Source organism: Lodderomyces beijingensis, assembly GCF_963989305.1.
Source record: "Lodderomyces beijingensis strain CBS 14171 genome assembly, chromosome: 1".
NCBI lineage: Eukaryota > Fungi > Ascomycota > Pichiomycetes > Serinales > Debaryomycetaceae > Lodderomyces > Lodderomyces beijingensis.
The window spans coordinates 1,313,477-1,340,342 of record NC_089970.1 but is presented as its reverse complement, the minus strand read 5'-3'; the positions used below and the strand labels follow the sequence as shown (position 1 = coordinate 1,340,342).

The window sequence follows — 26,866 nt, the reverse complement described above, 5'->3', positions numbered from 1 at the left end:
TACATCGATTACTACATCCAGTCATTAGCTTGTCCATTTCGAGTGCCGAATCTCTTTGTGTAAATGTCAAAGACATCGGGGAAGGTATCCGTCTTGCTCAAGACTAACACCCCCTTGGTTGTCAATTTCCCCTTGATCATATTTGAATCGATAAGACTCACAAATAAGTTCTCCTTGAAAAGCGAATCGCTCTCGAGAGTGGGCACCACATCGATGGCAACGCTCAAAGGTTGGCCCAAAATCCTCCACACATGCCGCACCAAATTTCTGTACAACAAAATCTCGACTCGGTTCATCAAAAGCAACGCGTTGTTTCTCTTTAGATAGTGGTGATTCCGCTCAAGCAACAACGTGAAGCTCTGGTGGTCGCCGCGCGCCACGACTCGGAACAACTCGCTGTAAATGTGCAACGCCTCATGCACGCTCGCGTCGTGCACTTGCTGCTGCAAACTCCCGAAGTTGGGCTTCTTTCCAAGCACCAAGCTCACGGGGAGCAAAAGCTCAATCACCAACTTCTGGTTCTTGGCGCTCAGCGTGTTGACCAAGCACCACAGCAAGTGTCGGAAACACTCAATCAACTCGTACTTGATGAAATAGTACTTGGCGAGATAGAACCTATATTTCAATTGCTCGCCACGGGGGAAATCGTCAATTTTCAAACTTGTATTGTTCATATTGCTGAATATGTTCCGACATAGCAAGGGGTTATCCAACTTCCAATAGATGTAGCATAATTTGTTCCCCAAGTACAACATGATGCTCTTTTTGTACTTGTTTGTATCGTTGACTCTGATATTGTTGAAGATTTTCAAAAGCACAGACGCCATGAACCCCAATCTGTACCTGCCGCCTTGCTCCCGCTGGAACATCAGTCGGTCCAACCTCAACGCCCACGGAAGCACCATTCCAATAGTAGATTTGATCACTCCAGATAGAAGCCACCCGAAGTTATTGTTGTTGAAAGCAATAGACAAGTCGTTCAAGTAAGTGGTGTACAAGTCAAACGACCTTAAAGCAGACCACGGATCACATAACTGGCAAAGGCGGATGAAGCTCGAGACAACCGAGCCGAAAGCGGGCCAGTCTGCATCGTACTCGGTGTGAATGCTAGATGAAACGTGCGACGACGCGGCCGTGTTGTTGTAGATGCTCGTGACGTATCGGTTCTCGGTGGGGTCAACGCAGAGCAAGCGCGTTAAAGTTTGAAATTTTTGGTCGTCTTGAGGGCCAGTGAATGTGCGGTTGATGTCTGCTAGAAATTGCTCGACTGTCATAGCATTGGAAGAAACGTTTTTTGAGGTGGGAGGGGGGAAGGGTTAAGTGAAACTGCTGCTGTATGACGTGAACTTGGGTGGAGTTTGAAAAAAAAAAAAAACCTCCTCGCGCGAGTTGAGCTGAGTGTGTTGAAGGTGGTGATAAACAAGAGCGCAAATTATGGGGGGAAGAGGATCTATTTTGTTGATTTTTCTTTTCTTTATTTCTTCTTTTTAGCCCGATGCAAGGCTTTATCAAATAAATGGAAGGTGACTCCACTGCTACTAAGTAAAGTTCTCCATGGGGTTGGAAAGTTCCGATCTTTTTCCTTTCTCCTGGAACAGAAACAACGAAAAAAATAATTGAGCTCATGCATTCGTATCAACTAAACCTACGCTTCCCTCTACAAAACAAAAAAGCAAAAGCAAAAGCAATTCCGACCTCAGTCATCACTGATCAGCAAGCCCAGCCCCTTTACCTCTTTTTTTTTTCTCTATATATATACCAGATCAATGGGGAGCAGCATTGTTCTGTTCGTCAGGTGAAGATGACATCTTGAGGTGCTCTGACTCGCTTCCATCATTATCATGTGAAGGGCTAGAGTTTGTCTTTTGCTTCTTCAATTGCGTAGCGCCGCTGCCGCAGCCACCATCTTCCTTCATGCTGTTGAGTCGTTGTTTTCTCGCTTTCATGGTCACGTCGTCCTCGCTATCATTACTCGTGGAATCGGCATCGATCCCCGAATTGGACTCCTTCTCGTCTCCAACTTCATTATCATAAGACTCTTCGTAATCGTCATCAGCAGCAGCAAATCTCGAGGCCAATTCGTATTTCCCAACTTGATCCTCAACGTTTTCAAAAGCAACTTTCTTTTTGGCCTCCTTAGCTTCAAATTCTAGCACTCCGTTGCTCAAGATTTTCTCTAACTTGGTGGCGGCGCCGCTGCCGAGCTTATTGTGTAAAGGTCTCTTGCGGTAGAATAGCAAGTACGCGGCACTGGATACAACTTCCTCGGGATTGGAAATCTCCGTGACGCGGCTGTCGTTATAGTAATACCACTTGCCGTCGCAAAAGTTTTTCACCGAGGCCGTGTAGTGGCCGCCCCCGAGTCCACCATAGTGGTTATCCACGGCAATGAGATCATAGATGCAATCGCTGTCGTCGCAAGCCGGGTTGGCGACATAGGAGCTGACGTTTAACCCTTCGATGGGGAAATCGACTACAACGTCAATCTTGTCGCTAAACGCCCTGGCACTGTGGAACCTCTTCAAGTGGATAGTGAGAATATCACCGCATGACCACAACTGAATGGTTTTCGTGGCACGCTTGTGGTCTTTGCATCGAGGACAGTACCACAAGTCGTGCTCGCCGAGTAGCTCGGGCGTGCTGAAGCTATTCAAGCACTCGGCCAAGGTGATTTTCTTCTTTTTCTGGCGCTCCAACTTTACCCGATTTTGCTCTAGCTCTGTATTGGTCAATTGTGGCATCGAGTTGGATTTCCAAGTGACAAGCGAGTTGTCGAAACATTTTGAAAAGACACCTGAATCCCAGTTACATATCAAAACGGTTTTTTTCGAAACAAGTGTGCCTCGATTATTCCATGGAACCTGTTTTCCATATATTTTTTCTCTTTCTTTTACCTTTTCCTTTACCCTTTCTCTTAACCTGTCTACCACTCTTACTCCTTCGTCGTCGTCGTCTTCTTCTTCTTCTTCGTCAAAGTTGCTTTCCACAGGAGAATTTAAATTGGAAGGCTTGGTTGAGTCTGAATATGTGGAATCTGGCCTCAAGGGAAGATTAGTGGTGGATTCGAATAGACTACCCAAGTTAATCTCACTCTCGGTTTCCTCGTCGGACAGATTCAACTGCGATAGTTGTTGGATCCTCGAAGGCAACGGTGGAGGCTTTGATTCTTCACGAATGGTCTCGTTCTTCTCCAAGTTTCCCTCGCCGGTGGCGAGTTCTTTATCGATAACAACGAACCCTTCGTTTTCGTCGCTATCCCTTTCTATGGATGAAACAATCTCGGGAGAGGGTGAGACTTGGTTGTTCTCGCCTGCTGAGTCAATGATGGAATCACTGTTTGTGACCGTGCTGTGCTGATAGAATTTCCGCTTTGCTTCTGGCACCTCGTCTAGCAAAGGCTTGAAGTTGCGCGAGTTTGGTTTTTGAAAGGGCATGTTGATTTTCCTCTCCGGCTGTTTGATGGCTCTCCCATGCAACGCGCGATGGTCCACATAGTGAGCAGGGTTGTGGTTTAGAACGTACATTATTTTGAAGCCAAAATCAGCGTTTAGGTACGGATCTGCCAACGAGACATCGCTATCGTATTCAGTGATGTCCTCCTCTTTTACCTTCTCCCGGTCCTTGGCCTTCACCTTCACTTCCTCATCCTTCTCCTCCTCCTCCTCCTTCACTTCCTCCTCCTCCTTCTCCTCCTTCTCCTTCTCCTTCTCCTCCTCCTTCTTTTCCTCCTCCTTCTTTTCCTCCTCCTTCTTTTCCTCCTCCTTCTCCTCCTCGTCTTGTTCCTTTTCTTCGAGTGGTTTGTTTCCCGCTCCCGGTATCGTAAAGTCTGACTTTTCATAAAACTTCTTTGCCACAAAATTATCGAGTAATTGCTTGCATTTCTCGTACTCTTCAACTAGGTCAAGGCTTGTCAAGACCGATGTTGCTTCTAATAGCTTGCGTCTAATTGTGCCAAAACTATTGAGGTTATCTTTGTTGATGACAATAAACAACGGGAATCCAAAATAATTAACCATCTGGTACAGCCTGTCGTCGTCCTCCACCACGTTAAACACTGGTATTATTAAATCTGTGTCCGGATCGTGGGGAATGATGTACACAAACACATCGTCGGAGCGGCCGATAACGTCACCAATGGGCATAAATTTGTTTTTGTTGTATTCAAACTGGAAATCGGCGCAAACGCCGTGTTGGAAAATCTCATAAAGGAACAAGTCCCTTGAGGGCACTTTTAAAAAGTTGGAGAAATACGCCACTAGTTCATCGTAGTTTGATGTCTTTTTCAATTCCACTTCGAGCTTCATTACCCTTGTTGGTATAACTGGCTCGGGTGATAAATCAACAATGGTGAATGTGTGGTACCATTTTTTGTTCATGGGTAACGGCAAAGTGAGGTCGTTGAAGGGGTCAAACGTAATCGACGTTTTGTTACAGTCAGGACACACCAAAGTCGATTGGTACAATCCCGTAAAGAGGTCTATGATGACGGAGTCGTTTCTCTGTTTATGTTGGTTCCAGCACATTTGGGCCAACCTGACCACTGCGCCTTGATCGTTAATCTCGTCATCTTTCAACTCGGGTTTCTCGCAATAGGGCTTGGTGTGTATGCGGTTGAGGTCTTCATGAAGGGCGTCGAGGAGCCAGCTTAGTAGCTCTTGCGAGTCCTGCTGTAGGTACCCGGAAAACATGGAGCTATATCTTCCAATGGTGGTTTTGAAATCACGGGGCAGGATACTTGACGAGTGCTTAGCGGGGTTGAATGCAGATTTCAAGAGCGAACCAAACGAATTTGCAACGTCGCCGTTGTAACCAAGCGGGTTATCAAGATTGAGTTCTTTTTGGTAGATGTCGTAAAAAAAATAGTCATTGATCTCCGGTACATGCAAAAGACACTGTAGTGCAGAGTTCATGTAGCAAGTGTTTCCAAGATTCGACAAGCCCATGCGGCCTCCTCCGTCTCCTCCTCCTTTTCCGTTCTCTCGCCGAGTTTTGTCGCTTGCATAATCGGCATGAGCCTTGACGAAAACGTCAACGGGGAAATTCGAGCTGGCTCTTTCCTTCTTTTCCATCACTACGTGGTAAACAGGTTGAGTGACACCTTCCGAAAGCAAGCTGTTGTCGTATATCTTTGGCGTCACCACGGTTTTAGTCTCAATGTCAAACACAAACTTCTGAACGCCAAGATGGAAGGGCAACTCGTTCTCCTTGGAGTGGGAGATGAACCACAACCGAAAGTCCTCGAGGGGGCTCTTGGGCGATTTCAACACGTGCAGCAGAATCAAGCTTATCAACTGCGAAAAGGACTTTGTCCTGGAAAACGCCACTGGAACAGGGAGATCGCCATCTAGCTCATTATGGTGGTTGTTGCTGTTGCTGTTGTATCTCGCAACGCCGCTTCTGAACAAAGTCTGCTGCTGTTGATGATGATGATGATGATTTGACGGCGGTACCAGTGGTGTTCGTTTGCCCACAGTACGAACAATCAAAGTCATGGGCCATCTCTCCACTTTGATCTCGCCAGTCTTGGCATCGGCAATCATGGACCGAAACACGGGCTGGCCGAGAACTCCAAACCACTCGGAAAACTTGCTGAACACGTCTCGCGGGACTGCTCTAGTTGTGACAAGCTCTTCGTCCGCGGGCAAGAGATACCCCGAGTTGTTGACCACGCGATGGAAGTCCAATGGACCAAGCTCCGCTTTCAACGCGGCGAACGAGTCCACTTTTGCGTCAAGAAAGCCCTGGTAGTAGTCGTCAGGTATAACGCAGCAATCATCACCCTCTTTCCAGCGCGTGCACTCTATAATATGCCTTATCAGCAGCCTACGTGTCTCCAAATCATCTTCCAAGCCGCGCTCCATGTCATTTGAGGAAGCATTCTCAAGATGACCATCTGATGCAGGGTGCGATTGCGGCTCGGGAGATCCCGTCGACGATGAAACTGAGGAGTAGCTGTGGCTCTCTTCAATCTCAATGCGATCCGGATCAGCGATGACCCTATCAGCAGACATAGCGGCTGATTCGACTGACTATCTGGGGGGGGTTTATATCACCTAGGTTACAATCTGAAATCTCATGAGGGCCTCTTTTTTTTTTTTTTTTGTTTTGTTTGTCTGTTGCCAAAATATTTTCTTGCAGCAGTCAGAAGAGAAGAAAGAAAATACGGAGAACGCAATTGAAAGAGAGAGAGAGAAAGAGTAGAATGTGTGGCTCAGTAAGTAAGTAAATCGAATCCAAGTCTGGTGAGTTGAGCGTTTAAAGAGCCAGAACCCAGTGATTAAGCTTTCTTTATCTGGTTGAGTATGGTGCAATGGCGTAAGCAGGTGTTGCAACAATTTCAAAGGGGCCTTATTTCTTTCCTTCTGTCTCCCTCTGGCTTGTGTGTGTTGTCTGTGTGTTGTGTGTCAGTTGTTGCGCGTCCTGAAAATTCTTTTTTTGTTGTTGCAGTTGTTGCAGTAGTTGTTGCCCCCTTCCTTTTTCTTTTCTAATCTTTATCTGTTAACGCCACCGGCTCTTCCCCCGTTCTGCTGTAGTATTAGTCATTGCAGCCCTGCACATGGCGAGACAGAATGTGGTTTCTTCGCAAACGGTTAAAGGGTGAGCAACTGCTTGCAACCCACGCTGCTAAAGTCTAGGCTGTAAAGGGAAAAAAAAAAAAGAGAACCTGGTTTTATTTGACGTGTGTGTATGACATAGTGGAAGGCCATTAAACGAAAAAAAAAAAATTCATCACTTACAACAGTTCACTAAACTCTGCTCTTTTCTGAGAAGCGTCGATGGCTTGCTTCAACGTCTCTAGATCTATAACGCCATCGCTCACCAAACTTATCTTGTTTATAGTTTCAGCGCTGTTGATGATGGATATTCTCGACAACACGCTACTTTCTTCGGCTTCGCCCTCCAAGTCGGTCAACATAACCACCGCCGCCGCCGCCCCTTCTCCATCTTCCATTTCTATGTCCTGATCTTTAGCAGTCTCCTTCTTGATCACGCCAAAGTTGCTTGACACGGTGTTGGCACTCGCATTGAGCTCCAATTTGTACCTCATCTCATCTCTACAATCCAACATCAACGTGCCTCTGTTTGAGTCGACAGTTCCCCTGGCGTTGGATTTCCTTGACCTGATGGAGATCTTGGTGCTGATGGTATCGTCAACGTAGCAGCGCGGCAACTTCAACTCGCGCAACGCTTTCAAGCACGAAGCAAAGCACAAGTCGAATAGCGAGTTTGTGCTCACTTGTTTCAGGTAGATCTTAATGTGCAGATGCAAGACGAAGGAAAAGGCCTTGTCATGCATATTGGACAAGTTGGCAAGCTGCCACTGCGTCTCATCCAAGTCCGGGTAGATGATCTCCTCGGCGCCGCTTTCGTCGTCCTTGACTGCGATGCCCACGTTTGTGATCCTTAGGTTCAGCAGCGGTATGACGCGGCAGCGTCTAAACAGCTCAAATAGGTCCTGGCTTAAAATCATCTCTTCGTCCGTGGGAGCACCGGACCTACCCCTCAATATCTCCACTTGTGGGTAGATGGTGGCATAGTCTTGAAGCTTGGCGCCGCCATACAAGTCTTCGACAATCAGTAAGGTGATGGAGTTGATCACCGTGGTAGAGCCGCTTTTCAAGATCGACGAGGCAATGACATTTGCAGACGACTGCTGGATCTGGGAACTGTTGCCAAACTCGATCGATTTGAATTCGTGGAAGTAGCGTAGATTGGGTCTGATTCCTATGGCGAGATGTCGCTGGAGTGACACATCGGGTGCAATCCGTTCTAGCACCTCTGGTGTGAACGTCACTTGTTTCAACTCCGTCATATATCGGGAAAAAAAAAATAAAAAAAGTAGGCTAGCTAACAAAAATGAAAAAAAAAATTAGGGAAACCCTTTGGATTAACGATGGAGCTGGTGTTGGTGATGGTGATGTTGGTGATGGTGATGCTGCTGCCGCTGCTCTTCTCTTTGTCGCGCGCAGAGGGACAGCAAAAAATGCTACCTACGATTTTTCCCAACCAGTGTTCGAGTCCCTCTCCGGGCAAATCATTTTCTCTCTTTTTTTTTTTTTTTTTTTTTTTTATTTTGTATTTTCTTCACGGGAGCAGTGAAGAATCTTAAGAAATGAAGTAAACAACAAAATCCAGTCTAGGAGCATTTTGACTGCTGCAGATCTGAAACCATGCTTTTCATTTATGGAGTTCAATTACTGTTCTAGTGGCTGTTTAAAGCTGAGTATTTTTTCCCCCCCACTCGGGTTTGTTTATTTGGCAAATTTTGCAACTAAATTTCAAGCAAAAAACAGAAGGAACGGGTCTATTTTCTCTCTCTTTCTTGTCCTCTGCTTGATTATGCTGGACATCTGTCAATCCATCCAGTTGCCACGTTGGTGAATCATCGATTGCAGAGGCTGCAAAAGATTTCAATTGAGGATATTGAGTGGTACAAGATTCCAGAGTGTGCCTTTTGGAAATTTTTTGCAGCCTCAAACACTACACACGATGCAATACTCTCTCGCGCCTTGAAAAACCCTACTATAAGCTTCCAGATGTGATGAGCAGAGGCGTAGGAGAGAAGTAATTGGCCCGTCTCGAGCAAAGGCGAACATCGAGTGTCACTCCTGCTGCTGGGGAAAAGAAAAGAAAAAAAAATACATGCCCCAAGCTCTGATTGTCTGAAATTTGAGAGTCAACTGCTTCCGCTTCCATCAATTTCACTCTCTCGCAAGTGTGTTGTACCATTTGCTATGCATGGGGGGACGGTTGATGGGAATGAATTTTTTTTTTGCTTGGGATGACGACATGATGAAATATTTTTCACCACATTTCCGCACCATATTAGATATATACGTAAGGGGCGGACAGAGGAGCTCTACTGCAAGTCTTTCGCCTTCGAGATATAATCAACTTTTTTGGTGCGCTGCTCAGTGGAGACCAATGAGCATGTAGAACTTTTCTACGCTTGGCAATCGAGTGAGCTACACGTAAATGACCGAGTGGCTACTCAAGCATCAGCAATCTGCACCTTTTTCATTTTGATTGGTTCGAGAGCAGTAGGGTGGATACGTAGAGCAGTTTTCGGCCATCGGATAAACCCGTAATTCCCGGGTATATTTATTCGCATAATAAACCGAAAAAAAAAAAAAAACAAATTGCACGTGGCGGACGATAGAGTCTTGCAATAGTCGAGAGGAGAATCAAGATTGTGAAACTATAATGGCATCTGACACGAAGTTGGCGATTTACATACATTTATTGCAGGGTATATAGGGTCGAGGAGGGACTACCCCTTGGTGTGTGTTCTGCGGATGGTGACGGAATAGAACAAAAAATACAGTAGCGAGATTAGAATGCTGGATTTTTGGCTGCAACCACGAGGGGAGAGAGAGTGTGTTGCAGGGCAGGTGTACCGCGGCCCTGCTTCGGCATGATGGCTGCTGCTGCCCGCTATAGCATGTTACACTTTGTTTTTGGCAGTTGGTTCCCTCTTTCCTTAATCCGTAGCGAAGCGGGCGCCCCTGCTGATACCGCATAAATGCTTTAGTAGCCCAGTGGTAGTCCCGCGGCCGCCACTTACAAATTTGCAGCATCTGATTGGTCTTAGATATGCGGAGATTATCTCCTTTTTAGCCAAACTGATTTTGTGTCGAGAGATACAGGTTTTTTTTTTTACTTCGAAATTACCAGAGCGCTACCAACTGCTCCACCAACAAGCTGAAAAAAAAAATCCCCATAGTGAGCTTCATTGTAATACTACAGTGACTAGCTATCCCTCCCTCTCTCTGAATATATCCAACAAGTCGCAGTCTCCCCACTTTACCATGGGAGACTCCGTGAGCGTGCTATTTACGTATATTGAAAAAAAAAGCTGTACCAGTTCAAATTTTTTTTTGCTTTTTTTTTTTTCAATTCAACCTCTTCCCTCTTCTCCTTCTTCTTCTTCTTCTTCTTCTTCTTTTTTTGTTTCATCATCATCTTTCGTTTCAACTATTGATCTCACTGGAGAGATAAAAGGGACACTTATATCGACTTTGCAATTGATCTAATTCTTGTAGAAGACGGGACAATAGATTTGATTTGATAGAGAGATATATACACACATACACCTTCGTATATACGTAATATATCTCCCGTTGGAAGCATTTTCACTTTTGAAACGAACGTTGTGTCTGCACTGCAGCTTCAGTTCCTCAATTACTTCATAAAATTATTCACGTTTTTTTTTCCCCCTTGCCTTGATTTCATCATTATAGCCGTTGTTTTTGTTGTTGTTATCTAAGAGTCAAGAGAAAAAATCCATCTAAATATTCATAAATGACGACAACTTCAACGCCATCATATTTACCTCAAACTGAATTCAACCAAACTAATATCTATCAATACGATGAAGTACCGGAAAACAAGTCGTGGGCTGCTTCGTTGCCTGTAGCCAAGGGGTTGTATAACCCCGAGTTGGAAAAAGATGCTTGTGGTGTTGGTTTCACTTGCCATTTAAAAGGCTCACCATCTCATAAAATCGTTTCTGACGCGAAGAACTTGTTGTGCAACATGACGCATCGAGGCGGCGAGTTGAATCCAAAAGATGGTGATGGTGCTGGTTTATTAAGTTCTATCCCTCACAAATTCCTCAAGAGAGAATTTCAATACCACTGCAATGTCGAGTTGCCCAAGAAAGGCCAGTATGGTGTAGGTAATTTATTTTTCAAAAAGGATGATGTTGTGTTTGAAAAGTCGAGAAAGACTTTTGAAAGCATTGCCGACTCGTTGGACTTGAAAGTCCTTGGCTGGAGAAAAGTTCCTCACGATTCTTCAATCTTGGGACCAGCGGCATTATCGAGAGAACCTTATATTTTGCAACCAGCAGTGGTCTTGAAAGACATTATCGGCTTGGACTTGTCCGAAGAAGAGTTCAACTCCAAGTTTCAACAAGATTTTGAAAAAAAATTGTTCATTTTGAGAAAACAAGCTTCCCACACAATTGGCTTACATAATTGGTTCTACATTTGTTCGCTTTCTTCAAAGACTATTGTTTACAAAGGTCAATTGGCTCCAAACCAAGTTTACGCTTACTACCACGATTTGGTCAACGCGGAGTACGAGTCCCATTTTGCATTGGTCCACTCGAGATTCTCAACAAACACTTTTCCTTCATGGGACAGAGCCCAGCCTTTGAGATTGGCTGCCCACAATGGTGAGATCAACACCTTGAGGGGTAACAAGAATTGGATGAGGGCCAAAGAAGGTGTGATGAAGTCCAAGTTGTTTGGCGACGAAATGGATAAATTGTTCCCCATCATTGAAGAAGGCGGGTCCGACTCTGCCGCATTTGACAATGTCTTGGAGTTGTTGGTTGTTAATGGTGTCGTTTCTTTGCCCGAGGCTGTGATGATGATGATTCCAGAAGCCTGGCAAAGCGACGAATACATTGACCCCAAAAAGAAGGCATTTTACGAATGGGCTGCCTGCTTGATGGAGCCCTGGGATGGACCTGCGTTGTTTACATTTGCCGATGACAGGTACTGCGGGGCTAACTTGGATCGTAATGGGTTGAGACCATGTAGATACTATGTCACCGACGATGACAGAATGATTTGTGCTTCCGAAGTTGGTGTTATTGAGATTGAACCTGAAAAAGTTTTGCAAAAGGGCAGATTGCAACCAGGTAGAATGTTGCTAGTTGACACCAAGGAAGGAAGAATTGTTGATGACAGGGAGTTGAAAAATAAAGTGTCTTCTAAATTTGACTTTAAGAGCTGGGTCTTGGCCAACATGATTACTTTGCATGATTTGACTGAAAAGTTAAAGTCGAGATCGGTGGATTTGAACTCGGCACCGGTGGACTCGACTTTGACCATTCAAACCGATCCTAGATTGGTTGCTTCTGGATACTCACACGAACAAATCTTGTTTGTGTTGGCACCAATGGCTGAGGGGAATGAGGCCTTGGGTTCCATGGGTAACGATAATGCCTTGGCTTGTATTTCGGAGCAGCCAAAATTGCTCTATGAGTATTTCCGCCAATTGTTTGCTCAAGTTACAAACCCTCCTATTGACCCTATTAGAGAAAAGATTGTCATGTCCTTGGAATGTTATGTTGGTCCACAAGGTAATCTTTTGGAAATGAAACCAGACCAGTTGAACAGGCTTCTCTTGAAGTCTCCAATCTTGGACAACTCGGAATTGTTGGCCATCAAGAATATGCAAAAAGTTTACCCTAAATGGTCAGTTGCCAACATTGACATCACTTTTGAGAAAACTGAAGGTATTCAAGGATACATCAACACCATTGACAGAATTTGTCAAGCTGCTTCAAAGGCTATTGCCGACGACAACCAAGTCATTATCTTGAGTGATGTCTCTACCAACGCCGAGAGGTTACCAATCTCAGCTTTGATTGCCGTGGGTGCAGTTCATCACCATCTCGTTAGGCAAAAGCAACGTTCCAAGGTTGCCTTGATCATTGAAACCCTGGAGGCAAAAGAAGTGCACCATGCATGTTGTTTGGTTGGATATGGTGCAGATGGTATCAACCCATACTTGGCCATGGAGACTTTGGTGAGAATGAAACAGCAGGGTTTGTTGAAAAACGAAAGCTTGACAGAAGAAAAGATTATTGAAAATTACAAGAGCTCCATCGATGCTGGTATCTTGAAAGTGATGTCAAAGATGGGTATCTCCACTTTGGCCTCCTACAAGGGTGCACAAATTTTCGAAGCTCTTGGTATCGACAATTCAGTCATTGACCGATGCTTTGCCGGTACCGCCTCGAGAATCAAAGGTGTCACCTTTGAGTACATTGCTCAAGATGCATTCACCTTGCACGATAGAGGTTACCCCACCAGAGACACAGTCAAGCCCATTGGTTTACCAGAGACTGGTGAATACCACTGGAGAGACGGTGGAGATGCACACATCAATGACCCAGCAGCCATCGCGTCTTTGCAAGATGCCGTGCGTAACAAGAATGAACGCGCTTTTGATGCATACTGTAAAAAGGAGAATGAAGCAGTTCGAAACTGTACTTTGCGTGGGTTGTTGGATTTTGATTTTGAAGGCTCTACACCTGTGCCATTGGACCAAGTTGAGCCATGGACCGAGATTGTTCGTCGTTTCTTTACTGGTGCCATGTCCTATGGTTCCATTTCAATGGAGTCCCACTCAACATTGGCAGTTGCTATGAACCGATTGGGCGGCAAGTCCAACACCGGTGAAGGTGGTGAAGACGCTGCTAGGTCGCAGGTTAGTGAAAATGGCGACACCATGAGATCAGCTATCAAGCAAGTTGCCTCTGGTAGATTCGGAGTCACTTCGTACTACTTGGCCGATGCCGATGAGTTGCAAATCAAGATGGCTCAAGGTGCAAAGCCAGGTGAAGGTGGTGAGTTACCAGGCCACAAGGTGTCTGCCGAGATTGGAAAGACTAGACACTCTACTCCAGGTGTTGGTTTGATTTCTCCACCACCACATCACGATATCTACTCCATTGAAGATTTGAAACAGTTGTTGTACGACTTGAAGTGTTCCAACCCAAGAGCACGTACTTCAGTCAAGTTGGTTTCTGAAGTTGGTGTCGGTATTGTTGCCGCAGGTGTTGCCAAAGCCGGTTCCGAAAACATTTTGGTCTCTGGAGGTGACGGTGGTACTGGTGCTGCCAAGTTGACTTCCATCAAGTATGCCGGTTTGCCATGGGAATTGGGATTGGCTGAATCTCACCAAACGTTGGTTTTGAACGACTTGAGAGGAAGAGTTGTTTTGCAAACCGATGGTCAAATCAGAACAGGTAGAGATATCGCCATTGCTTGTTTGTTGGGTGCCGAAGAATGGGGTTTTGCAACCAGTCCCTTGATTGCCATGGGTTGTATTTACATGAGAAAGTGCCACACTGGTGCTTGTCCAGTTGGAATTGCTACCCAAGACCCAGAATTGAGAAAGAAGTTTGAAGGTACCCCCGAGCACGTTATCAACTTTTTCTACTACTTGGCAAACGACTTGAGACAATTTATGGCCAAGTTGGGTTTCAGAACCATTGCTGAGATGGTGGGCCGTGCCGAGAAGTTGAAGGTTCGCGAAGATTTCAGAAACACCAAGAATGCAAACATTGATTTGTCGCCAATACTTACTCCAGCCCACACCATTAGACCTGGTGTTGCCACCCATTGTGTTAGAAAACAGGACCACAGATTGCATGTTAGAGTTGACAACAAGTTGATTGATGAGTCTGAACTCACCTTGGCCAAAGGTTTGCCCGTGACCATTGATTGCGACGTTGTCAACACGGATCGTTCATTGGGAACAACTTTGTCGTACAGAGTTTCCAAGACTTTTGGTGAACAAGGCTTGCCTCACGATACCATCCACGTCAATGTTACTGGTTCTGCAGGTCAATCGTTTGGAGCCTTTTTGGCTTCAGGTGTCACGTTGGAATTGGAAGGTGACGCAAATGACTACATTGGTAAAGGTTTGTCCGGTGGTAGAATCATTGCCTACCCACCAAAAGAATCCAAATTCAAAGCTGAGGATCAAATCATTGCTGGTAACACCGCTTTCTTTGGCGCTACGTCGGGGTCGGCTTTCATTAGAGGCATTGCTGCAGAACGTTTTGCCGTTAGAAACTCTGGTGCCGTTATTGTTGCCGAAGGTACCGGTGACCACGGGTGTGAGTACATGTCTGGTGGACGAGTTGTTATTCTTGGCCCAACTGGTAGAAACTTTGCTTCTGGTATGTGCGGTGGTATCGCTTATGTGTTGGACATGGCTCAAGATTTCACAGACAAGGTCAACAAGTCCAACGTTGAAATCTCGCTGGTTACCGAGACACAGGAGATTGCCTTTTTGAGAAACTTGATTGAAGATCATCGCCACTACACGGGATCTGAGATTGCCGATAGAATCTTGAATGACTTTAACAGGTATTTGCAAAGATTTGTCAAGGTCTTGCCATACGACTATAAAAAAGTGTTGGAGAAGGAAAAGCAAGTTGCCGACGAGGCCAAAAAGAAGGAGTTGAGCACTTTTTTGAAATCAATCAAGGAGGACCCCGAGTCGGACGTTACAAACGGCGAGGCTTACAAGATCAAAAAGGGACACGTTCACCGCATCCAAGAAAAAGAGCCAAATGTTGCCGATGTCGAAGACACTATTTTCAACACTGAATTTGAAAAGAAGGCAGTGGTCAAGTTGGACAAGGTTAGAGGTTTTATGAAGTACAAGAGAAGACACGAAAAGTACAGAGACGCCAAGGAGAGAACCAAGGACTGGAAAGAAATGACCTCGAGATTGACCAAGGATGAATTGCAATACGAGACGGCTAGATGCATGGATTGTGGTGTTCCTTTCTGTACCTCGGACACTGGTTGTCCAATCTCCAACGTTATTCCAAAATGGAACGAGTTGGTCTTTAACAACAGATGGTGGGATGCTTTGCAGAGATTGTTGATGACAAACAATTTCCCAGAATTTACCGGGAGAATCTGTCCAGCACCCTGTCAAGGTGCCTGTGTCTTGGGTATAATCGATGATCCTGTCAATATCAAGTCTGTTGAATGTGCCATTATTGACCATGGGTTTGAGCAAGGGTGGATCAAGCCTTGTCCACCAGCCACCAGAACCGGTAAAACTGTTGCTGTTATTGGTTCTGGTCCAGCCGGTTTGGCTTGTGCCGATCAATTGAACAAGGCTGGCCACTTGGTGACGGTTTACGAAAGAAGCGACAGAGCTGGTGGTTTGTTGATGTACGGTATTCCAAACATGAAGTTGGACAAGGGAATCGTCAAGAGGAGAACCGATTTGTTGGCAGCTGAAGGCATCACTTTTATCTGCAACACTACTGTGGGTGAAGACGTTCTTGTTGAAGAGTTGCAGGAGAGCTTTGATGCAGTGGTTTTTGCTGTTGGTTCAACAATCCCAAGAGACTTGAAGATCCCAGGAAGAGAGTTGGAAAACATCAACTTTGCCATGCAATTGTTGCACAAGAACACAAAGGCGCTCTTGGACGACCAATTGGCTGACATTCGCCAGCAGTTGGAAGGAAAGAATGTTGTTGTCATTGGAGGTGGTGACACCGGTAACGATTGTTTGGGTACCTCAACGCGTCACGGAGCCAAGTCCGTCACCAACTTTGAGTTGTTGCCTCATCCGCCAGCAGCCAGACCAAAGGATAACCCATGGCCACAGTGGCCAAGAATCTTTAGAGTGGACTATGGCCACACCGAGGTCTCAACACACTATGGCAAGGACCCAAGAGAATACTCCATCTTGTCCAAGGAGTTTGTTGGCGACGAAGAAGGTAAAGTCAAAGGTATCAAGACCGTTAGAGTCGAATGGAAACGTTCCGATCTGGGAGCATGGCAGATGGCTGAAGTTCCAGGCAGCGATGAGTTTTTCCCCGCGGATGTGGTCTTGTTGTCGATGGGTTTCATTGGTCCCGAGTCGGACAATTTGAATGTGACCAAGACCAAGAGGGGAACCATTAGTACAGTTGATCCAAATGTTTACAAGGTCGATAACGACTCGAACTTGTTTGCCGCTGGTGACTGTAGAAGAGGCCAGTCATTGGTTGTTTGGGGTATTCAAGAAGGTAGACAGTGTGCCAGAGAAGTTGACGAGTATTTGATGGGAGCCACTCGCTTACCTGGAAATGGATCAGTTGAACAAAGAAATTACAAATTGTTGGAGGAGTTGGCTGAAAAGGTATAGAGAATGATTTAGAATGTTGTATATAAGTTTTGGAAAGGATAAAAAAAAAAGAAAGAAAAAAAAAATGAATGAATGTTCTTTTTATATGTTAGAATGTGGTGGTATATTTTCGTATATCATTTTCTGTACTGGTTGTTGTTGTTGTTGTTGTTGTTGTTGGTCGGGGGCTTTGTTTGGTGTGGTTTATATTTTCACCGATCGATACCCGTCGACTCGATATGCGATGCGCGCACGCGAATTCCATCGAGATACCGATATCTGGGTTTCTTGTCAAACCCTGACATCAAGGGGGGGGGGGAGTTCTTTTTCTTTTTTTGGCAAAGATTCCACAGTTGGTCCACAATTGAGGTTCTCAATTAAGCACAGTTGGTCCAAGGTAAGGAAATGCCCCGCGATATTTCGCCACTGCATGAATTGATAGCTCATTTCTTAAAGGATAATGGATACGGGGAAACTTTAGCACAATTTGAAAAAGAACACGGCAAACCCATCCAGCCCAAACTTCTCAACAATGTTGAATCATTATCAGATATAATAGAGGATAGATTAAACTACAACACGTTGGTAGAGGAACTCAACAAATCGAACATCGACTCGGTGGCTGAAAATTTACCACCGGCGTTGAAAGCCATTGCAGATTCCCAATTTGAAGATTGGATACTGCCGTTCCCACATACACCACGTCAACTAGATGGCATTAGTGCGTTGATTCTATCTAGTGCTTACGATGCTGCAACTGGAGATGTTTATTTTACAACCAACGACGGTCGAGTCTTGCTTAGGAGCCGCGACGAGGAAATCAAATCGTTCAAGCTTGGTGAGATCATCAAGAAAGTTATGATTATAGACAACCAAGAGACAATTGCGTTATTGGCAATGAGCGGGATGCTATATTTGAAACGTACTAGGAGTTTGGAGAGTATATCTCAATTTGCTACAGGCTCGCGATTTGTTGTTGATGCCCAGTATATTCGCCTTGGCAAAGAGGACTATATTGTCACGTTGGCATGGAATAATTCACTCAAGTTGAGTAGAGTCAAAGCCAAAGAAAAGCAAGTTGAGCAAGTATCGGAATTGAAATTGAATCAACAGGGCACATGCTTTGGACTCACTATATATCGTGATCGATTGGTTTTGCTATTGGGCAAATTAGACAATACGTTATTGGAAGTGTATACACTTGAGGGGGAGGTGGAGGAGGAGGATGGGAAGAATAAGTTTGAATTAAAGTACAAGATATCGATAAATGACGCCGAGTTTACCACTGCAAGTTTTTCGCCGCGCAGAATCATAATCTGGAATAGTGGTGAGCACGCCGGGGAGATTCCCTTGGTGGCGGTGGCTACATCCCACGAACCATATATGCGTGTTATTATAACTTCACTAATAGATTTTGACGCCGTCACCAGCACCAGCACCAGCACTGAAATACGTAGGAATCAGATTATCAGGAATTTGAATACAATGTCTCCCCAGGATAAATTTTCCCAACCTATAATTGCATGGAGATTGGGAACTGAGAAGAACAACAACAACAAGGTCTCAGGGATATGGGTTATGGGGGATGATGGAGTTATAAGAGGTATGGACGTTGTTAGTGGCGATGTTGCTGTTGAATTGAAAGACGACATCACTAATACCGGTCAAGGTCAGAGCAAGAGTCAGACGAACCATGGCAAAATCAAGGAATTCATTGGATTTGTTGACCAAAATAGAGAGACTTTGATTAGCTGTGCTGTTGATAAACTGATTACTCAATGGACGTAATATGAGAGGCCTCAAAGATGGTGCACGTGCAATGTGACACATCACGTGCCGCGTTCCTCAACTCCGGAGAACATGAAAAAAATAATGTGGGGTAGATAAAATTATCCTCGGTAAATACAGCTAATGCCCGTAGTAGTAATAAATGTTATACAAAAGCGAAAGAAACATAGAGACCTCCAGCAATAGAGGAGAAGAAGAAGAAGAAGGAGAAATTCCGCCAGACTGTGAATCTAGTAGCCGCTCAAATGGGAACTCACAAGGTCAATGACAAGACCCCAAACTTGAGAACAACATCGTTGGCACTTGTGTGCTTGTGTGAACCGTTTCGAGATACGGGAGAATGTTTTTTGTTTGTATCTCTCGTCCCGAAAGAAAAATGGGGAAAGTCGCTTTGGATGGCTTATTTTTTCAGAAGACACTTGAGTGGAGGACGGGGGGGGAAGCGGAATGGATTGTGCTCCTCTGCAATTTTGATTCGGTTTGTTAGCACCTAACGGGTTAGCGAATGTGGATCCCGGCTGATGTATAATTCTGCCTCTCTTCTCAGTCTTTATCTCAATATCAATCGGGCCATTTGTTAGGCTTTTTTTTTTTTTTTTCTTTTCGCGGGTTTCGCAAGTCCTGGGACTCAACAAAATATAAACCAGAACTTGTTAGCTACTTTGCTTATATCTTTTAGAACAAGAAGAACTTGAAGAAGAGGAAGAAGAAGAAGAAGAAACAAATTATCAATAGATATTATTCAGTTACTTTCTTTGCTCATCCCATTGGCAACTGAAGCACGTTATCATAGATCATTTATAAATCTTTTTTGCAATTTGATCAAGCATACAAGGTATTCCAGCAAGCGCCTTCATTATCATTATCATCATCATCAGCACTACCAGGACCAAAAGAATCGCCACCAACCTCGGTAAAATACACGATTTTCGGTTTCCATAAGCTCATATACATATAGAAAAAAAAAAAGAGAAAACTATGTCCCTTTCGCCTATAGAGAAAGCTGCCTCGGGTGCTTTGGCTTCAGCAATTGCCAATACTTTGGTTTACCCATTGGATTTGAGCAAAGTCATTATTCAAACACAAGTCAAAAAACACCACAAGAAACCGGCAACGAGTCAAGGCGCACTTCCTAGTCCGCCACAATCGGAAACATCCGATTTTGAAGACTCAATCTTGAGAGAGTCGCCAAAGGACTCCAAGACTGGCGAGTTGAAATACAAAAACACCGTTGATGTGCTTAGAAAAATCTATCAAAAGAAGGGTATATTGGGCTGGTACCATGGGTTATTGTCAACAGTTGTAGGAACCGCGGCTCAGAATTTCTCCTACTTTTACTGGTACACCATTGTCAAGAAGGTTTACGCCAATTTGTACAAGCATGTCCCCAACCATAAAGCAAACACCATAACCGAGTTGTTTCTTGGCGCAGTGGCAGCTGCGATATCGCAATGTTTCACCATGCCCATTGGTGTCATTACGACTCAACAACAAACCGATAAACACCACAAGAACTTGCTCCAATTGGCCAAGGAAATATACGATCAAGATGGAGTCACCGGTTTCTGGAGAGGATTGAGGGTCTCTTTAGTCTTGTGCATCAACCCTTCCATCACCTATGGCTCGTACGAAAGATTGAAACAAGCCATCTACGGAAACAAGGAGTTCTTGGGCCCATTGGAGAGTTTCTCCTTGGGAGTCTTGGCCAAATCGTTGGCTACGATAGTGACTCAGCCTTTAATTGTCTCAAAGGCAATGATTCAAAAGAAAGGCAAGAGCAAGAGCAAGGACGGCGAGGGCGCTGAAAAGGCAAAGAGTGAACACGACGAAGACGACGACGAAGACGACATTAAATTCGATCATTTCACCGATGCATTGGCTCATTTGTGGCACACAGAGCAATTCAGAGGCTTATACAAAGGTATTGCTCCTCAATTGTTGAAAGGTGTCTTTGTCCAAGGATTGCTCTTCATGTTCAAAGACCAAATTGACATGTTATTCTTGTTTTTGTTATCCTTGATCAAGAGAAGAGCTGGTGCTGTTAAGCGCTAAGCTACGAGGGAAGATGATTGTAAAGAGAGAAAGACTGGTTCTAGAAAGAGAGCGAGAGAGCGAGAGAGCGTGCGTATGTATGGGAGAGAGAGAGTGTGTGTGTCTTTACGGGCAAGACATGCTTCCCGCGATTTGAATATTGGTTCAAAACATAGAGTAATGAATAGAATTTTTTTTTTTGTATATTTATTAGACGCTCATATTCACCGGGGTTAGATCTTGAAGAAAAAGAGGGGGGGGTGTTTCTCTGCAGACACTGATGGCAGGAAGAGAGGCAGATTCAAGCAACCGACTGTCAAGCTCCACATCTGCTCAAACTTCTCTTTTTCGCGGCCAGACGGGTGGTGGGGTTTTTTTTTTTATCCGCCAACTTGACACAAGATTTCCCCGTCAATGGCACAATACTTCTTTCTTAATTTTCTTTCACACGACGAGGACAAAGCGTCTTTGCTCAGCAGTGGGTGGGCAGCCAGCCAGCCTTTCCTTCTTGATCCATAATGTAGAAGAGAAAAATAGTCACCGGCCCTTTTTGCTGCAGTAGGCAAGTACACAATTAAATTGGGGCTGGAGATGGAATTTTTTTTTTTTTTTCAAAACCGCAAGTTGCACATCCATTTCGTGCTGCAAAACTCGGTTTTTCTTTTTTTTTTGACCCTCTAACACATACAAACCTTGGAGAGTACTCGATGCTGAATCAACTTGGCTGGCCAATGATACATCTGGATAAGAATGGTGGGGATTAAAAGGTTAGCAAAAATTGTGCGGTAGGTGTTGCCTGTGTCTATTGGTTTTATAGCACGAGTAAAGTCAGGAACAGAAGAGTACGGCGTTCACGCTTGTTGAAGCGACGAAGAAAGACTTTAATTGGATTCCATCGTTCGCATATACTAGCGTTTGCCTCGTATCCCCCACGCCCCCCACTGTTGCAATCTCATGTGGGAGAAGTACGTAATGATTCATTTGGATATCCTCAGTTTTTTTTTTTTGGAAGTTGCAACCATGTACACGTGAAGCTACTGGTGCCTTCTTTATTTGTTCCCTTTTTTCGGAGGTGAAGGACTTTACTACATGAATCGGTGGAACAAGCCAAAGTCGGTAGCACACTTATCATAGTTACTCGACGAGGTGGAAAATGATGGTAGCTGCTGGCCTTTGGGTTGAGTTGCCAGGGTTCACTTTTGAAGGGGGGAACCTCAAGTGACATACTATGGAAATGGTAAAGCAACAACAGACTTTCTCTCGGTCAGATTACAAAGTTGATTGTTGGGATAGCCGGGCGTGAGTGCTTGAAACCAGGTGGTTGCATAAGGAGTAGGAGGCCATCGCCACAAGGTTTGAATTGGCCAGCTAAGCCGCCAACAGAAGGAGGGGAGAAGGAAAGAACCTCAACGGCTACATGTAAATGTAACTTTATGTTTGATAATAGCGAGGATATTTTGCATCACGGATATGAACGTTGCGACCACAAGGACATTTGTGAAAAACTTCCCAATATTGAACCGATGAAGTTCAAATTCTGAATGCTAGGTTATGGCGTCTCATTTCCGAATGGCGAATAGCTAGCCGAGTGTTCAAATTGAGAAGAACCACCAGAGTGGTGTGAACGCCGCAGCAACCACCAGAGCCTGGGTCGAATTGGCAGCATCCAGCGGTAGTCGAAAAATCACTTGAACGTGTTTAGTGAGTACTGACCAATACCAGTTATCCCAGAATAGAGAAGGCAAAAGACTACAAGAATCAAGGTAATTCACAACAAAACAAACAAACAAAATATGACATTCAAGACAAAACCAAAAGCAAACAGCAATAAACCACTGACCCACCAAGTATACAAATGAAACCACTGTCGTCGTTTTCAAAGGGACCCTATCACCCGTCATTGTGGTCAGCAATGAATAAGTAAAGAATCTTGATTGAAAATCTAGTGGGTTCATTTTTCAGCAGTCAGCAGCACCCCCTCCCCCACTCAGCCAAAGCCAGCCATATCACCCACCGAGCCATAACCATTAAGCCATATTTCAATGAAGCCTTAAACCATCCAGCCGATATTTTTCGATGCAGCCTTATCACGTCCAGCCATAGTTGGTGCAGCTTTATCCCGTCCAGCCATAGTTGGTGCAGCCGTATCCCATCATCGAGCCATTCTCCCTCTCCTTCCCCCCACTCTCCTTGCCCAGCCATGACCATCCAGCCCTATGTACATGCAGCCCTATCCCATCCGACAAACATTTTTTTCTTCAACAACCCTATGCCATCCTTCAAGTGTGCAGGTAAACCATTGGCCCTGCAGAGAATTGTTGAGCTGTTGAGGCTGGCTCATTTTTCATCTGCTTTACGGGTCTGTTTGTTTGGCCTCACTGCACTATTCCTGGCTGGGTTTTTTTTTTTTTTCATTCCTGTTCGTCTTCCGGTTAAGCTGCTCCCTCTCTGTGTTGGCTTTCTGGTCGGGCTCGCCACCTTTCCCCTTCCTTTCTCTCCCCCTTTTTTTTTGGCTCTCCGGTTTAGCTGCTCTGTCCCTGGTCGTCTTCTGATTTAGCTGCCCTACTTCTGGCCTTCTGGTTTAGCTGCCCTGTTTTTTTTTCTTTTTCGGCCTTCTGGTTTGGCTGCCCTATTCATGTTTCTGTCTATCGATTGATGGGCACTTTGTTTCTGTTGTTGATTTTTTGAATTGGAAAAGTTTCTTCAGCTTGTCCCTCTTGGAAGTATGTTCGCCAACTGGCGAACATTTAGTATCATTTGGTGATGCTGATGAGGCATCGAAGACTTGGAGTTTGAGTGATTCTTTGCATCTTGATATTTGAAATGCAGTAAAAAATTTAATTGATTGTTGAAGAAGGAAAAGGAGAAGGGAAATAAAAAGGATCCAGTTGGTGGAATTGAAAATGGGTCCCAAAGGTTGTTCTTTTATATTGTTAATTTGCAAACCATTTCATTTATTTGCGTATGCTGCTTGGGGGTGAAAACAAGCAGGAGCAGAATACATGTGGTTTTTTTGCAGCCATTTCATATATTTCAGTATGCTCATTTCCACCCCCCAAGCAGCATTCGCGTAAAAAAAATGTCTTGCATCATTTCACAGTTGGTAGCATCTACTACATCATGTGGCCTCTACATGAAGAGTGCACCAGAGCTGCACAGCACCCAGAAGTCAGAGATAACTGGTTCAAGTAGTGAATGGCTCAATCAATCCAGGACCCTGACGCGCTTCCCTCAATACATCCAATTGCAACGATATAGAAGTGGTGCTGCTGTCGAGTCCAGTCGGCTGACTGGATGTGGATATTCTCGCCGGCTCCCGTGGCCGATTGAATCTAGTTGAGCCTGCAAGCCGTTGCATGATTCGAAGCTACAAAACAATTTGTATGATGAGTATAAAATGAGTATGCGACTTTGTCACGAATCACGCATTTCTCTCAAGACGAAAGGAAAAGTTGGTGTGAGTGTCACGAGTGCCTTCGCTTCTGTTACAACCCAAAAGCGCAATCATGTTGAGCATCGTCGCGACTATTTTCCAAGGTTTTCCTCTTTTTTTTCGCGTAAACTATACCGAAAATACTATCGATTTCTTCCCAAACGATGATCATACACATTTGGATCATTTTTTTTTCTCTCCTTTTTTGACAGACATTGTGCCGGGTAGGTTTGCATTGTTTTTTTCTTTTTTGTTTGAAAAGCTGTGACGAATAGATTTGCTGGCGGTGGAGGGATGAGTTGACACACTCATTCAATGAACCGCTATTGTTGCTGCAAATACTGAGCTCCTCCGTGAACCCTTGTTCTTCCTCAACTTCTCTAGCGGGTTCAGCAAATGCGGAGGGTTCGGCTGCTTCAGCGTATGCAGCCGGCTCATCCAAGTTAGCAGCATATTCAGCGGGTTGATTCAAGTTAGCAGCAATTTTACCAACTGGTGGGCATTTATATTTTTCATTTTGATGCTGGTAAAGCATCAATGGTCGTACTTTTTTTCATATGGAAAACTTTTTTGAACTTTTCCCTTTTCGAGATATGCTGACCGACTGGTGAGCAATCTCTTTCTTCTTTTGATGCTGAGAAAGCATCCTTGGTTTTTGTTTTCTTTATTTTTGAAAAGCTGCTTAAGCTTTTCATCGATTGATGAGCATTCCTTCTCTTGATTTGATGCAGATGATGCTTCATTAACATCAACAATAGATACAAGTGACCAACTGAAACTAGTTGCTGGTGATAATGAAGCTTCATCTGCATCACACCAAGAAAATAAATGTTCACCAGTTGCTGGAAATGCCGCTAACTTGAATGAACCCGCTGAGTACGCTGAATATGCCGAACCCACCGCATTGGCTGCATTTGCTGAATCCGCTGTAATCCAACCTCAACCTAGACCTGCTGAGACAAACATTGCCAATCTGGACAATCACGAGGCTTATGAGCCACGTGACTTCAAACATCATCTAGTTGCTATTCCGATGGTCCGGCATTGGAGTCTTTCTCGCAAAGCTTGGAAGACATAATCCTCCGCAGGTTAAGACAACCCAAAAAGCATCTTGCTAGAGAGGTTGAGGAAGAAGAAGGAGACGCGGAATTGCTAAGTATTTGCTGCAACAACAGCGACGAGCCCCAGCAACAACAACATTTGGCTAGTTATACAGCATTCGGACATGACACGCCAAAACTTGAAATTCCCAAAAAAGAAAGGCTCACCACAACTTAAAGCCGCCAATACCACATTTGGTATACTTGCCGAGCTAGAAAATGAGCCCTGTCATTTTGAAGAGCCCAAAGACTTGGACCTTTCACAGTTCACTGGGGATTTCTCTCAAACAGTATAAAAAAAAGGGGGAGTCTCTACCAAATCACAGCAGCCAACACCACCATTTGGCACAAACCGAGAACTCTGCACCAGACGCTCTGTTCAATTCGCCCGATTTGCTCATTGCCGACCACAATGATAAAAGCAAAGAGGGGACCTATTCCAGACCCAAGTCCCAGAAAGAGCAGCTTGCTAATTGCCAAAAGAACAATAGAAGCGGCCGACTCTGAAGATGAATGGGTACCACTCAGAATCTCCTCCACTGAAAATAGGAACAAAACCGCTGAAGCTAGAGGTGAACCGGTTGATCTCGAAAGGAATCCAGTGCGCGATTCATTCATTAGTGGTCATGATGGCATGTTGCGAAACATCTGCTTAGAGCGTATGATGTGGCAGAAGTGAGAATAATGCCGCCCGTTGGCATCCTCACTTTGCCATCGCTTTAGTTCCTTTTTTTTTTTTCTCAAAAAGAATATGAACACGTACTTTTACAAATTTTGCTATAACACCCGCTTGGATGTGGTAGTCTTGTCTCTATTCAGGGAGGATTTGCTGCATTGGCAAGTGGTTGAGATACGAGTCACAGTGCGTTTTTTGGCTGCAAGAAACTTCAAGATCTAACGAGTTTAAATACACCGAGAGAAAAGAGACTTTTTTTTTCTCCTCCTTGTCACGTAAAAAGGCAGAGTAAAAGGAGGAGGGAGGGGAAGGAGAAGGAAAATGGGCGTGCGATATCAAGGGCGAAGCGTTACTGTCCAAGGGGGCACAGAGAGTCAAGACCTGTTCAAAGGAAGCTAGACCCACTCCCCTCCACTCCTCTTAGCTCTTCTTGGCTTCCCTCAACTCTAGCCATGGGCTTTTTTTGTTTTTTTCAATTTTTGTTTCTGAGGAGAGTATAGAAGCAAACATAATGCATAAATAAAAGTATATGTGGGGGTCCCCCAGCTGGAATTAAAGTAGAGCAAGTTGTTCTTCTTTTTCTTCTTCTTCTTCAAGTGTGTTACCCCGTGACTCAATTTCATTTCCATTTCGTTTAATATATATGTGTCGGATAATGGAACTGGGAACAAGTTCGGAGAGAACGTGGGCCAAACGGGTGCAGTCAGCAAAACCTCCTGCTCCTAAAATTTTACTCTCGACATGAGCTAGAGTTTTTACATTGATGATTTTTGCTGGCGGTTTTCCATAGTAGACTGGTTCATGAAACGGGGCTTCTTCTCGCGAGAAATAGGGGAGAGCAGGTGGTAACTTTTTGTTCTTGTTTTGTACTTTTTTTTTCCCTACCTTTTTTTGTACAGCCGAGGGGGGGGAAAGGGGGAGGGGAGTTCGTAACCAAGATAATCCAATATTTTCAAATTTTCATATTTTGATTTCGATGTTTCCCAATCCGATGTAAATTTAGGATGAACATCGATACAAGGCATAGAGGAGGAAAAGGGGTTGGCTAATCTCAAAGGACAATATAACTGTCATGAAGGGATTATCTACCGAGAAAACCAAAAAAAAAAATAAAAAAAAGGAAAAAAGAAAAAAGAATCGTCACGAGACGAGACAGCCAGAACGGAGCAATCCTTA

The 26,866-nt window shown here is 44.5% G+C and overlaps 7 protein-coding genes across 7 annotated transcripts; 4 read left to right on the top strand and 3 right to left on the bottom strand. All coding sequences in view use genetic code 12, as the record gives it.

Annotated features, from left to right (window-relative positions):
- Positions 1–11: 11 nt before the first annotated feature.
- Positions 12–1,274, bottom strand: LODBEIA_P05490 (uncharacterized protein; the record flags this gene model as incomplete). The annotated part of the gene is made up of 1 exon (XM_066975827.1): positions 12–1,274. One exon carries the CDS (start codon positions 1,272–1,274, stop codon positions 12–14), a length of 1,263 nt encoding a protein of 420 aa, XP_066827487.1.
- Positions 1,275–1,763: 489 nt separating this feature from the next.
- On the bottom strand, positions 1,764–6,011 carry LODBEIA_P05480 (uncharacterized protein; the record flags this gene model as incomplete). The annotated part of the gene is made up of 1 exon (XM_066975816.1): positions 1,764–6,011. One exon carries the CDS (start codon positions 6,009–6,011, stop codon positions 1,764–1,766), a length of 4,248 nt encoding a protein of 1,415 aa, XP_066827486.1.
- Positions 6,012–6,733: 722 nt separating this feature from the next.
- On the bottom strand, positions 6,734–7,813 carry LODBEIA_P05470 (uncharacterized protein; the record flags this gene model as incomplete). Its single annotated transcript, XM_066975805.1, has 1 exon — positions 6,734–7,813. The coding sequence occupies one exon, from the start codon at positions 7,811–7,813 to the stop codon at positions 6,734–6,736; it is 1,080 nt and encodes a 359-aa protein (XP_066827485.1).
- A 2,489-nt stretch (positions 7,814–10,302) lies between these two features.
- On the top strand, positions 10,303–16,683 carry LODBEIA_P05460 (uncharacterized protein; the record flags this gene model as incomplete). The annotated part of the gene is made up of 1 exon (XM_066975794.1): positions 10,303–16,683. One exon carries the CDS (start codon positions 10,303–10,305, stop codon positions 16,681–16,683), a length of 6,381 nt encoding a protein of 2,126 aa, XP_066827484.1.
- Positions 16,684–17,067: 384 nt separating this feature from the next.
- LODBEIA_P05450 (uncharacterized protein) lies at positions 17,068–18,450 on the top strand (the record flags this gene model as incomplete). The annotated part of the gene is made up of 1 exon (XM_066975783.1): positions 17,068–18,450. The coding sequence occupies one exon, from the start codon at positions 17,068–17,070 to the stop codon at positions 18,448–18,450; it is 1,383 nt and encodes a 460-aa protein (XP_066827483.1).
- A 978-nt stretch (positions 18,451–19,428) lies between these two features.
- On the top strand, positions 19,429–20,502 carry LODBEIA_P05440 (uncharacterized protein; the record flags this gene model as incomplete). Its single annotated transcript, XM_066975772.1, has 1 exon — positions 19,429–20,502. The coding sequence occupies one exon, from the start codon at positions 19,429–19,431 to the stop codon at positions 20,500–20,502; it is 1,074 nt and encodes a 357-aa protein (XP_066827482.1).
- Positions 20,503–25,426: 4,924 nt separating this feature from the next.
- On the top strand, positions 25,427–25,693 carry LODBEIA_P05430 (uncharacterized protein; the record flags this gene model as incomplete). The annotated part of the gene is made up of 1 exon (XM_066975761.1): positions 25,427–25,693. The coding sequence occupies one exon, from the start codon at positions 25,427–25,429 to the stop codon at positions 25,691–25,693; it is 267 nt and encodes an 88-aa protein (XP_066827481.1).
- Positions 25,694–26,866: the final 1,173 nt, after the last annotated feature.